Genomic DNA, 15,185 nt, shown 5'->3' with positions numbered 1-15,185 from the left:
TTGCGTTGAAATTATAAAAATAAATTACTTCACATTTTGACACATAAACGTGGAAGTTACAAACGTAGAAAATAACAAAATGTTATTTAACTCAAGAGATTTAACTATACTACTTATACTAGTTATTTATCTTAGAATTTATATTTAAAAAAACATTATTTTTATTATTTGTTTATTTACTCATAAATATTTTAACATTAAGAAATGTTGAATATCAATTTAACACGAAATAGTCAAATAACACAATTACATTATATTAAATTAAGTTGGATATGTTAAACATTTAACATAGAAATTGTAACAAAGACAATTTTTAGCACAAAAACTGTTTTTCATTGTGTATGTATGTATATATTAGGTGTTGGAATTAATTCGTAGCGTTTTTAATGAAAGAATGTTATTTATTTCACATGAGCATTAAAAAATACATTAATGAAAGTACTTCCCATCACTTGTAAAACGCTACGAATTAATTCCAACACCTAATATATATATATATATATATATATATATATATATTGCAAAAAGAAAAAGAAGACTTGAAATAATACCAATTAATACGCCACTATACTTCGAGGAAAATTGCAAACTCCTCAATCACGCTCAAAGAACTTCGATGACCAACTCGAAAGCTGCGTACCCGGCACAGGCGGCGGCGATCGAGAGCTCCAGAGGGCGAGGCGATAAAGCCTGAAAGGACTCTCGAGAGAGTTCCAGCGCAGCCGCGAGTCCGAAGATTTACACGAACGCAACGAGCAAAGAAAGAGACAGAGAGAATCCTCTCGCTTTCCGGTGCTTCGAACTTGACGAAGCGCATCCGCCGTGGGTGAGTCACAGTGAAACACAGTCGAAACATCTACGTATATATGTACAACGCGATTCTCGAAACTCACCGCTCCCGAGAGAGGCGACGTCTTCCTAGCGTTCGAGCGGTGACCGCATATATTGGGATCCAGGGCGCATTTAAAGGGACCGAAGGCGAACTCTCCAACGAATCTCTCTCCCGCGAAGAGATCTCACCTCTGTCTTGGGATGTCTCTAAGTTGCCCAACTTTGAACAGCTTCGCTGCTACGAATATATCTCTCGAAGCGTAAATTAAAAGCTATATAAAATAAAATTTTATTACGTAAAACTTAAACTCCGAGGTAATTTGATATGCAAACGCACGACCTTGTGAATTATTTTACAAACGATACAAGAGCATGTAACAGACGAGCTTCATTGGGAAGAGGCGACTCGCTTAGACGAATCGATGGCAGTAGCGTTTTGATCGAAACACACGTCGCGCCCGGTACTCGCTTCTATCTCATACCTGGTTAATCGAGCATGTCGATGACGCCGTATATCGATTACCTGCCGTTTACGGTGTTATCGAAACGCGCTTAATTAACGGAGAACAAACTGCAGCGAGAATAACGGCGCGAGTCGAGCGTTAATCGCGATGTGAAGAGCAAAAACAGGCAGCTGAGAAATTGCCTTCGTGTTATAAATCTTTTTCTTGCCTCCTCTTTCTCAGCCCTCTGCCATTTTTATCAAGAATACGCTGGCACAACGATATTTTATCCTACTTTTGAGAAGCTTTCTGTCTCCACATCCGGACAGAAAAAAAAAAAAGTTTAAATCCAGCACGTAATATATGTGTTCACGTAGTTAACTTATATGTATACACATATTGCAGATGTAAGATTACATTCATTTTCATTTTTATCTCCAATAATTTCCCGAACATTTCCATTAAATATCAATGTACCTTTCTTCATTCGGATAATTCAAGATAGGATACAAATTTGATCATGAACAGCTGATGAAAATAATACTTGGGACTTTGACATAGTTTTTGAACTAATTGTAAATGACACCGAAAGGAATGGAATTGGAGCTCTTGTTGCTCCTCTTCCCTGGACCGAATTCGCAGGATTAACGGAAATTTAGAGGGCGACCTTGCTCGACGATGCGAAACGGACCTATAACCACCGCAGAACATGGCGCCGCACCGTTCGAAGTCGGTATCGGCCAACGTAGCGAGCGAATGGGACGTTAAATCGAGGCACTCCTCTTGTGTGCCCTCCGTAATCTCGCCGCATCCTTGACCTCCGCCGCCATCGTTTCCACGCACGCAGTAATTTACCGCGAAACACGCGCGTCGTTACTCAGCCGTCGCTTTGTTCTCGGATTTTCTGCAAGTAGACGTCTATCCGAGATGATTTTTTTTTTTTATTCGAGGATCTTTTACGTAATGATCGGTAATGACGGCTGGACATATGCCGACTAATGACTTCAATAAAAGAATACTTATATACCTATGTCTGTACTATCATTAAAAAATTTGTCCACGTATCATTGAATCTTTTATATCGTCAAATAGAAAACTTTGGACTCAATCCTTATAATCAATCCTTCATATTATTTCAAATATTAAACAATAATCTAAGCTTATACATTCACATGTCGAATGTATATCAATATAAAAAAAAATATCTAAATTAGTGTGTCTCATGGACGCGTAACGATGTTGAAAGAAAGATAGGTGTATATGAAACTAGGTATAGGCTTATTTAGATGGAGGTATAATGATTGCCATAACATAATGTTCAGGGAACGAAGAATGAAGGGAACGAAGGAAGAAGACAGCGAAAGAGGGCAGCAACAGCTTGTGCGAGCAGGAGACAAGAGGGGAGTGGTGTAATAACTCTGTCCGTGAAAGCCTCGTCGTGAGTTCATTAGTTCCGTACCGACGCGCCACAATGCTGGTTTAGTCCGCGGTTAGGACTTTCCTCGGAAATGCTGCGGCGCCAGCAAATTCAGCGAATTTACCCGCTGAATTCCGTGTCGAAGCGTTTACATCACGCTGGAATATTATGCATTATATTATATACCTTACCTCTTCCGTCGAATGTGTTGATAAACTGAATTTACATTAGCCAGTTTTAAAAGAAAGGAATAGATTTTTTTATCCACGAGTCGAATATACTGTCATGATACTTGGAATTAATCCTCATAGTATTACGAAAAATTTCTAAAATTTAGTTTGGATTTTTAAATCTCATAAAAGATAAACTTATAAAAATGAATATGTACTTTAAAAAATGCATCGAATGTTTTTTAAGAGAGAAAAAGGCATAATATTTTTTCTGTTGAATGATACGAAAATAAAATTAAAATTAAAATTAAGTTTTTCCGAAATTCATTAAAAATATAAAAAATTTCAAATGTTTGCGATTAAATATTTCCACATAGTATTTCAAACAGAAATTGAAGATATATAATTCATCACAAAGAAAAAGAGATGAAATATATTTTATGTTAAACTCTTTTCACATCAGGAAATAATCCGAATGCAAAATTTGTTGGAGATAGAAATCTCTGCACAAGCTAACCAACATATAAACCGCAAAAATGCAGCCATGCGAACAGATTAAATATCGCAACAACATAATCCCATCAGTAAACGCGCACTCCTATCCTCCAGGATTTTCGCACATACGGAAGTATTTTCCGGAAGCGGAAACCGATGTGGATGCTGCAACAGACGTCAGAGGCTGTGCGCGAATGATTCGACCGCGCGCGTATAATCGCTACATTCGATTCACCACGAGTTGCAGCTGTACATTGCGACAGCGTGCGTGCAGTTGCATGCAAATTACTGCGTCTCGTGTATAGCCGAAAGTGGCTAAAAAATGCATCGGGCTTTCTGTTGCAGAGAGGTACGACACCGCATACGCTTGCGAGGGCAAGACGCTGGAGATCGAATGCGGCGAGGGAAAACTGATCCACTTGATACGGGCGAACTATGGCAGGTTCTCCATCACGATATGCAACGAGCACGGGAACACCGAGTGGAGCGTCAACTGCATGTCGCCCAGATCGTTCCGCGTGCTGAACAACGAGTAAGTACTGCACGCGTCGTGCCTGTATATATATCTTTTTTTTTTTGTGATTGACTTTGATCTATTTGTCGTGAGCACCCACCCCTTTGATCTCTATTTTCCCGGGATATGCCGCGAGCAGAGCTGAATAGTTTCATAAATGATAAATGCGTACATATACAACTGAAAATGAAATTATTGAAAATGCTGGAAATTAAAAGATCTTGAATAAAAAAAAACTAATAAACTATTCTCCTTCAATCGTCATATCAGTCTTCTCAACGGGAAACACCTTCTTTTGTTTGTATTTACGTATTTCAGTGCCTGAGCATATTCTTTGACGATCTGAAAAATTACGTTTAAAACGTAAAAGGAAAAATTATTTGTTCACAGTTGATGTAAAATCCATAATAAAGGAGTTATTGCAAGTAATTATTGGAATTTAATTAATTTTCTTACGGGCAAATACAATTCTCAACAAAGTGAATGTTCAATGAAGCGAAAAACAGAACTAATTTTTACATTCTTACAATCGCAGAGAGATAATTACCAGAAAAGATAATTATCACAATTCTTTTGCTGAAGCAACGAACTACATTAATTGATCTCAATTATTTGTTAATGAAGTATTAGATGCATATGGAACTATACGTTATGGAAAAGGAACATTTGAAAAAGAACTTTACAAGAAAGCACTTTCAGAATTCGCTAACTAAAAGAGTAATACTTAAAATATTTTTTTATCGAGCTTATTTTCACAATATATACAAGATCTTATTGTATATTGATCATTACGAACATATATATATTTTATAATGAAATAATGTTCAATTCTGCTCGCGTGGCGCCAATAGATCCCTTGTAAATATTCAAAAAATGAAGAACAATGCACAATACTCAATTAAAAGAGACGTCGAAATCGACACAACTGAATATTAGATCAGATTGTCATGTTATCTTACGATTCGTCGTTTCTCTAATCGCTGAAAGTGATCTTTCATGGAATTTTGATATTTTGTAGTGTGATTTGCATCAGTAATGAATTAAAGAATGCGATCAAATATATTCTATTCGTTAAAAATAAATTGAGTATATCTATTCGAGCTATAAAAACTAAGTAGTTAATCTTAAAATTAGTTAATATCGTTTATTAATATTCAGCCATCGATTGAGTTGTTCTTCGTTTTCGGTAAGTTATTCAAAGCGAGGGAATCTAATGAGCGCCATTTCTTCCCAGTCCTGTCTCACTTTAGCTTTTTCCTTTAAATCAACAAAATGGAGCATATATTAAAAGGGGGGAGTAAGGAAATAAAAAACCGAATGAGGGAAACGAAGTCGGATGCGAACCGCTTCACATGGTCGAGCGAACTGGCCAATTGCTGGACCATTGAAGAACGCGTCTCGCGATGGATCGATTAGGAAGAGTCGCAGTATCTATTAGCGATAGCTTCGCTATCACGGTCCTCGCGAGAATCCGTTTCGTGTCCCTCATTATCGTGATCGTAAAGAATATGTATATCCATCGATTCCGGAGGTCAGTCACTTAATTTTGATTTATTAAAAGAAAAAAATGTTGAAAGTGAAAATAAATTTATCAATATTGTAATTATAAAAAGTAAAAAGCGAAACAATTTCGGCGATCTCCATATGAATATCACGTTCTAAAAGGCGTAACTAAAAATGGTGGACGATGAAAGTTAGACGAAATTTGCCAGTATTGTTTGTATAATACACACGCTAAGATCAGGATATTTTTACTCATAATACATGTTTGCGTAGGGTAAGATGATATGAATAGATGGATCGCGAAAAACACACATGTCCATCTAGTTACGCCACTATTCACACACATTCTCGGATTTTTTTATTTTTCAATCTTTGATATGCAATAGATGGCGACTGTTTCACGGAATAGTTGATTAATTTGATTGTAAACGTTTATAAAAAGCAAGGTTTTCTTTATATGTCTTAATTCATGTATCTACTCTCTTGATAAGAAAATCTCTTATCTGACAGCGATATATCACACACAGATATATTATTAGATTTAATAGAAAATTCAATGTAATTACAATCTAATAGAACTAATCCTTCTAAGAAACAGTCATCTATCTAGAGAGTCTAAATGGATCTTATGCATTAAAAATTTTTATTTTATATAATAATAATTACTTTCTTCAGACTCCTGCTTTTTTAAATTTATTTTTATTATGATAAGTCTGCATTCACAAAAACGTTTAATTAATAACGTTTATTTAATATTTATCTCATAATTACAGGGATTTTTTTTATATTTTTAGAAACGAGAATTTGGTTCAATTTGGCGTTACATAATGAAAAAAATGTGTGAATACAGATTATCATTTATTATTTAACAAAATGTGATGTTTAGGCGAAGCATTGATCGAAAACATTGATCGAAATTATGTATGTACATGAAATACGTGCACGATTCGTGAAATAGAAAGAATAAGAAATAAAATAATCAAAGATATTTTCAATAAATTTTATATTTAGCTTTTTTAATTCGGTTATTAATAATTGGGCAAACCAAATGTAATTATAAATTTTGATTAACATCGAAAGATCCAACTCAAAAATAGTTTTGATTAATTACACAAATTAATATTAACGCAATTAATTTGTGTACCTTTCATCGGGAAAACGACTATTCATGCATCCATTATAATATCACAGAGTAACAAATCTCAATGAATTATATTAGTTAATTAATACAATTATACTTTTAGTAGTTGTTGATTTGTATCCATATGAAGTAAGATTAACGGTATATTTATTTATTTCTCTTGCGATTACACACTCATAAAGTAAAATTATCTACATTTAAACATTTTAAAACTTTCACATATAATAAATATGTTTAAGAGACTGAGATTTTTTTCAATTAGATCGCAGCTTTCAAAAGAATCAAACAAGCATAATGTTTTGAAATTTGACATTTTATTTTAAATTAACATTTAATTCATTAATGTATTGAAATATAACATCGTTCAATTAATTTGTCATTCTATGATTGAAATTTCTATCAATGGAATTTTCATCTTTTTTGTCTTCCTCTTTTTCTCGTATCATCATAGAAAAATAATTTTTTTCTGTATAGATAGAATACTGGGGAGAACAGGATTATACAATCCGACATATTTTTCTCATTAATGATGGAAGTAACAAAAACGGGAGTAACGAAAAATTCGGAACATCCATGTCCAATTTGCGAAGGCTATTGATATTTCGCGATGCTCATTTGCGTCGAAAAGAGATAACCCGGTTTCCAGTAAATTTTAATCTTCTCGCAGAATGATTCCACTCTTCCATATATGCATTGATACTGAGATAAATTATTATTATCGCTGCGTACGCCTTTGATGCACGTTCCACTCTTCGTTAAAACAAACGTTGTATGATCGATCAATACTTGCGCCCATGCATCACATCTCTCGTGGAATCATTTGAGAATCAGCGTTTATCATCGATGAATCCTCGAAATCAATGACATCGGTTTCACGTGGTATCTCTCTTCCTTTCATAATGTATAATACAGATAATTGCAGAATTATGTATTCTGTCAAGTTGAAAAAATTATTCATACACGGAGAGAATTTTTTCTTAGAGTTTATCCTGAAAATATATATAGAGGACAACATTGTATTTCGAAGAATTTTAATGTAAATCTCTCTCATTTATTAATAAAACTACAATAAAGTATCAAATAAGTTTGATCAATTTTACTGAAGTGCATAACGATACAAATCTTTAAAATATTGTATTGTACCACAATTACCATATTTTTAGGGTAAATTTTAAAAGAAAATTCTCTCCATAGTAATATCTATAGTTATAATTTATGAAAATAATCGGTAATAATTCTATGGATTATTGATTAATTCTCTGATTTTTTAATCAAATATAAAAACTTGACATAATGAGATCCGAAATAATTATTCAGTTATATGCCATATAATGTTATTTGATAAATACAAAATAGAAAAAAATCTCTGTAAATCAATATTTCTGAAGTGACGTATAACAAGAGAATTATATAATATATTATATATAATTCTCATATATGTATATACACACTCCGTAGGATATCAAATTCTATTATTAATTTACTCTTGATTGCAATATCGTATTCTGCAATTGTCCATACAAAACTTTGTCACTGTAATAATAATCAGAATTAAATTATTACGGGAGAAAAAGCTGATTCAACAATCCAATTGAGCGTATTAAATCGAACTTATGACCAAATAACTTTTATTTACGTTGCTTCGTTCGTTTCATGTTGTTTTTAGTTTATTAACAATTTTTGCGGCGCTTTTTCAATACAGGGTGTCTGAAATAGGTTTCTCCGAGTTTTAAGCATGTTCACTTGCATGTACATTTGGGACAAGACGCTTGGGTTACCTGGTATCCCTTAAAATCCTTTTAACACAGTAAGCGACCTTACGGTCGATAATCGTATTAACACATTGTAAGCCGTTTCTAGTAATTATCGGAGTTAGCAATTGTATAAAAATAGTAGTGTTTATGAATAATAAATTTTCATGTATCCCATATTTGGAACATTGAATAAACCGGTTTACATTGTGTTTATCGTAATATCTAATATGTGTGATATATATTTGTATTTATTAGTTATTTAATTAGAAAAAAAATTGCTGGTTCTGGTCAAGGTTTAAACAAAATGGAGTAAGCATATTTATTAAACGCAAATAGTTAGCATAACATTAATATTATAACAAATAATTATAACAAATAGTTTATATATAATTATTATTGTATTAATTATTTTATAATCGATAATATTTCTTCCCTCCCCAATTCATGATTTCTTTTTCTCACTGGAGCAGACGTTTAATTAACATTATTAGTACAACAACTGAGTACTGAAAATTTGGGATGTTTTAAGGCTTCTCATTCAATTTAACTTTTATGTAATGTCTCAAAGTAATCTTAAACAAATATTAGTAGACATATAACAGGGTAAATTAATTATTGTTTTACCGCTTTTTATTTTAATGAAATTATCAAATATTAATATGGTCTATGGTAATATGGTTGCGGCTTCGAAAAGTTTAAATCAAGTATGTATAAATTAAGCAATATGTTTTTTCAACCTTTGCAATTTTCTCACATAATTCATTTATATCTATATACGTACTGCAGATATAAGGTTAAATTAATCTTCATAAATGTTAATTAATTACGTTACCATCATTAAGCACATGGTCAATTTTTAATTAATATTTACCAATGCTTTTATATTTGGAATGTTTCTTTAGAATTTGTTTAATAATATAAATATCATTATTTATGATTTAATATGACTTTAGAACTTTCACGAATACACTCAAAATTGATTCATTTTAGTATATAATGTAATCAGTAATGTAACAAGTTATAATCCTATAGTCGGCTAATCTTCCTTCTTTCTTTATCTCTTTCTTCAACTACTCATGACTGAATAATAATAATCTCGTTACACCAAATTGTAAATGAATAATCGTTCGCGGACTTATTATGCATAACCAGGCCGAGACAATTCGTACAAGTTCACCTCAAACCGTGCTGCATAGCCTAGCAAAACACCTAGCAAACGCTGGGCTACGAAAATTCTGCGCGCCGTGCCTGCGAATAATCGAGCGCATGGTGGGAGGACGAGCCAAAATCATTTGGGAATTCCGTTTAATCGCACCGCTAGCGAAACCAATTGCGGATTAACCGTCTGCCGATTGCAACCGGGACAAAGCGAAGGGGGGAAGGGGGCAAAGTGTCGGTATAAAGGCCGCGGCAGGCGGGTGCGAGGGGTGGATTCGCGTCCGAGATTACGATTTAAGTGAAATTGGTAGATAACAGAGGGGGTGATGTGGGAATTTTAGCGCAATGAACGATTAATGAAATTGGATACCGAACCAATGCCGCGAAATTCGCTTCGTCGCCATTTAGCGCAATGAACGCATTTGTTCTACGCCACGTACGAGTACATTCGCCAGATAAAATTATAATAGACACCGAATCTTGAAACGCGTAAACTTACGTTTGAATTATGTGAGATGTCCGCAAAGCAATGCGTCAGTCTGAAATGATGCGCTGTGAATAAAACTGATTCTATAATGTATGTGCGAGTTCTCATAAATATTTTTACATATTATACATAGAAAAAAATGCATTCTAAAAAAGTAGTTTTTTATACTTTTGATTGTGAATTAGTATCTATAAATTCAATATAGAAATCAAAAGTTTCATAGATATCCTATATTGTATTAATAATTCTTTGACTGTCGTTGATCATTACTTCTTCGTTATCGAGTTTTTATCATCTCACACACATTTTTATTCTTAAACTACGCTGAAATTACTGCTTGAATTTCGCAGTTAATAATAGAGAAGCTGAGAAATGAGATGGGTTTTTCTGCTAGAGATACTCGACAAAATATATAAATTTAATTGCCATCAGATCTCTCGCTCGGACTCATCTCTTGATCGCGAATTTCCTTGAGATCATCTCTTTTTTTCTCCTTCATCATATTGTGAGATAGAATCATTATACTATACACGTCGCATCGTTCCGCATCTCGATTTTTCGTATCAAAATAAAGAACCATGATTAATAATTGGCAAAGATTATATATATATTTAGCCGCTTCGTGAGCGATAATCAATCCGATATGCAATTTTCGATTCGCCATTGTGCGATTGACGAGAGCACTTAGGTGATCTATGTATGAATAATTATGAAAAATTATAACCGTAATAAAATGTGAGAGATGTTTGCGAAAGAAAATATTTTTACAATTTTGTAAATTATAAATTTCAGCATAACGCGTTACATATAATTTCGATATTTTTTTCTAATTCATATTTTCGAAAAGTTATTTCGAATATTTTACATCTTCATATCATCGAATTAAATTTAAATATAATTGCTTTGTGATGTTTGGTTAGTTCATTTTTCTTCATTGATCAATTTTTCTTTCTTCGGTTCTCTTTATTACGATTTGGAACTTGGTTCTTCCAAAGTTAAGCGAGCCGCATCGAAGGGGAAACAATAATTATGCCGACGCGAAGTATCGTCGTGAACTGCTTGCTTGTCAGTACGAAACTTTTGTCCCGTCTGATAAATAAGTTTTTGTCCGCCATGCAGAATGGAGCGGCTAACTGCTAATGAAATGATCACGCCGATGAAAGTTTGGACTTCGTGTTTATCCTTCATCTTTCAGTAAAAATTTCTTTGTAATGAAGGACTGCCTTTCTCTATCCTTCTGGAAAACTTTTCTCTCGTCTACGAAAATATACCACTCGAGGTGATAATCGGCGCCGGGAATGACAAGACTGGATCGGATTAATTCACGCGAATAGCGATTCAAATGTTGTTTATTCTAGCGAAGTAATATCAGTCGCGACAATTTGTTATAAATAATGAAGATTCATATAGAAACCTTTTATTTGTCTAAGTCAATAATGAATATAAGCAAGAAAATGATAAAGAATCAGTTAACCATTAAATAAGTTAAATCTTTTATAGAATATCCGTTTCCAAATTAGATTAACTGTAATCTTGATTCAGCTTGTTCTTCGTCTTGTTTGAAGAATTAAAGAAAGCTAAAGAATAAGTTTAACCGAAATTAAAGTTCATATACATTGGTAAAAATAGACATAAATCGCGAATTTTTAAATCAGTAATTTATTTACACATATATATATGTATATTATATATATATATATCTATATATATATATATATATAAAATTTTATTTACTGAATTTTTTATCGGTAGCAGTATGCGCGGAATAATTTCTTTGTAAATTATCGTCGCATGGAAGACAGAATAGCAATTATTTTTTGCAAGAGATAACTCTTCTCAAATCACGACGGTAATCCGCTAATGGCGATGCGGCTTTCGAGGGAAACTTTATCGCCCGCAATGGTTTTATTGCAAATTGTTACGTTGATTGGAAGATACGTCGGAATGGAAATCGCTTTTTGTCAGATAATCTTTCAGATCGATTTGCTTACGGCTTTTCATGTTGTGCGATGAGCGAGTATTTATTATAAATTGTTGGACAATGCAAAATGTTAATTTCATATTTATTATTATTCTTGCGCATTCACGCATAGCCAGAGAATTTATAAATTTTATCATTGATCTTGAAATTAGACATACAACCTGTTTTATTATTTCTCGATGTTTGTATCATGAGGGTTTAATTATTATATGTTCTGAATTAAATTAAAAATAATCCATTTTTGACCCCAATTTTTTTCTCTTACTCAAACTTCCTCTTACTATTCAACCAATCTCACTTCTCAGCCGATTGTTTCGAACTTAACTTAATTGCAATCACACAAACTTTATAATTATGTTATACAGAATTAAATTTCTCACAATCTCATTTAATAAAAAATATAGTTATATTTTCTCGGCAAAGAGCTTTAGTTTCTCTTCATTTTCACATTTCCTTCAATTTTCCTTTTGACAACTAGATATGTCTACAATTTTTTAATTCAAATAATTTTGTATTAAGAATCAATCAATCAATAATGAAACAACAAAAATGTATAATTAAAATTATCTCATGTTTTTACTTACATAATTTCTAATAGATGTTGCAACTTTAATTTTTTATTTAATTTCAAATAAGTTCGCATATGCTCAAAAGTTTAAAAATTTTGTTACATATAATTTTATCTAAAAAAATAATACAAAGCAATAACTCTTCCTTTAAAAATATCATAATATTATAATATTTATAAAAATGTTCAATTAAAGGATTATAACTTCAGTTTTCATTTCTTTTAATTTTGATTTTTATTTTATTTTGAAAAATCAAGATGTCTATCATTTTGCAGCGAAAACTGTATTTAATGTAAGCTGATTGGAACCTCAGAAAATTTTGTCAATAATCTCGTTAGACGAGCAAATTACCTTGCACGTCATTTCATCTAAGAGCATCAGAAAAACAGTGGACGAAGTTGTCTCTCTCTCTCTCTCTCTCTCTCTCTCTCTCTCTCTCTCTCTCTCTCTCTCTCTCTCTCTCTCCCCCTCTTTCTCAGTGTCTTGCAATTTTTTATCGATTTGATTTTTCATTTTTTTTATTTTTTTGTCTTCTCTAATTTTCTTTATTGATCGATTTTTTATAATTTTTATAGATTTTTTTATATATTTTTAATTGCAATTAATAAAAAGCGAGAGAGATTAAAATTTTCATCCCATTCAGTTAAGTACAATTTGTATGATTTGTACGATTTGTACATTTAAGAAAATTACAATAGTTATTTATATATTTTTATATTTTACACTCAGGTGCAATTTATATACTTTCCTATTTTTTAAAGACCTGTATTTTATATTTGTTATACAACAGTTATATAACAGTATTATATAATTAAAATAATTTAATTTATATTTTTTAAAATATCTCGTATATATTATAAAAAGATTATGTCTTAATATCATTAATTTTTTTAAGTATTTAATTACTTAAAAGATAACACATCAAATGATGTATATAATAATATTTTCTCAAGTCAAAACTTTATAAATAATCGGAAATATACAATAAATTTCAAATAATACGCATTATAAAGAAGGATTAATTCTAACGCTGATCTCAATCGCATTGATGGTAAAGTTTTCGACGTTTTACTACTTATATACATCTTTTTTTTCGTCTTAATTTTACGAAAGCCTCTTCGTTAACGATCAAGTTCTCTTTTTACCCCATTCACTCTGTTCCAACTTAGAATCCCCTCACTCTTTAATGTATCTTTTCATGAGTTTTCACAATATATCTCGCCTCTTCTCGTAACCACCTGCTTCGGTGTAGAAGATAGCGCAATAAATATCGCTATCCTCAGTACCTTCCGTATTTCTAAAGACGCCAAAAGTATCTTTTGAAAAACTTTCATGGTAACAAACGGCGGATAGACTGTTAAAGTTATTTTTATGTTGTGTTTGCCAAGATCTTCTGGAATTTCTAAATAATTACTAATTTTTAAGCAATTAATTGTAAATCGAATTAAAATCATTGTCAATAGTACTTGAATAATAATTTCTTTACTTCTTTAGGTAATTATTAATATAGTCATTTCTAATATCAAAATTAATAAGGCCTAAACTAATTATATTTTAATTCAATTAAAATTCAAACTTTATTTGAAATATTCAAAAAGATTATTATTCATACAAGATGCTTCTAGCAAAAAAATTGGCTCCGTCAACTTGCATGCTATTTGTCACTGCAAACGCGAAAAGATTTTTTCGTAATGAAATAAAAGAGATATCTCAGACGCGCGGCATTTTACTTCAGCCCATATATACATTTATACGTACATGCGTAATTACATGTACACGAGCGTGCACACTTAAATACACGCACACATGCACGCGCGTTCGTGTACCTGCCCACGCCCCCAAGTTGTCTCGACAAAACTCGTTTAATCCCCGGTCGGATTAAGAGAAAGAGACATTACAACAGAGAGAGAGAGAGAGAGAGAGAGAGAGAGAGAGAGAGAGAGAGAGAGAGAGAGAGAGCTCCCGGTTAGGTACTTAAAAGTATTCCAATCACGAATACGCGGAAGAAGTCTGACGAATATTTCAACCATCGTGCTGTGAGCGGATTGGTAGCTCATAAGAATCAGAAGAGAAATGAAGGCGGGGGATGAAAAGGGGGGAAGAAATGAAGAACAATGTTTTCTTTTAATTTTTTATCGTTTCATTGCGCTTCACTGCGTTTCACTGCGGTACTGTTGATGCGATGTTTATACAAGGTGTTCAGAGACAACACCGATGAAGTTTGAGCGAAGTTGAAGGTGATAATAGGTGGACCCAAATAAAAAATACGGTACTTGCAGTAAATGTGCAAGCATCTTTGAAATTGCGATTATATTCGCACAATGTAAAGATAAATTTTATATTCTTGCTCCATCTTGTTCTTTCATTTTATAACTGATCATATCGTAACGCATGCATGTCATCAGTATAGTAATATCTTTAACATATATGTATATATATACGAGTCGTTCATTTCGAAAGAAAGTGATACTAGTCACAATTTTGGAATTTTTTAGCATATTTGGAACATTATAGCATATTGCTGTAAAGTAAAATAATTAGGATCGATTGAGATAACTGAAAATCATGGAAACGGAAGTAATCCAACAAATTTAGTAACTGTTGTTTTTTTTAGCAACAATATTCTTAAATTAATATTTAATGTCTTTCAACGATATAATAGTGTAATTAAATTAATAAAAATAAATATGACAAATAATTATTCATTTTATCGACGCTCTAA

General features: G+C 32.3%; 1 protein-coding gene across 10 annotated transcripts in view; it reads left to right on the top strand.

Annotated features, from left to right (window-relative positions):
- LOC105152941 (latrophilin Cirl) overlaps positions 1–15,185 on the top strand; it is a 476,845-nt gene that overhangs the window by 417,172 nt on the left and 44,488 nt on the right. For all 10 annotated transcript variants that reach the window (XM_087406038.1, XM_087406030.1, XM_087406032.1 and 7 more), the window contains one exon: positions 3,702–3,888. In XM_087406038.1, coding sequence (XP_087262164.1) covers positions 3,702–3,888 — 187 coding nt within the window. The remainder of the gene's footprint in view (positions 1–3,701; positions 3,889–15,185) is intronic.

Source organism: Acromyrmex echinatior, chromosome 4 (genome assembly GCF_024713525.1).
Source record: "Acromyrmex echinatior isolate Ae372 chromosome 4, ASM2471352v2, whole genome shotgun sequence".
Classification (NCBI taxonomy): domain Eukaryota; kingdom Metazoa; phylum Arthropoda; class Insecta; order Hymenoptera; family Formicidae; genus Acromyrmex; species Acromyrmex echinatior.
The sequence above is the reverse complement of the archived record's forward strand: the minus strand, read 5'-3'. Positions and strand labels throughout refer to the sequence as shown.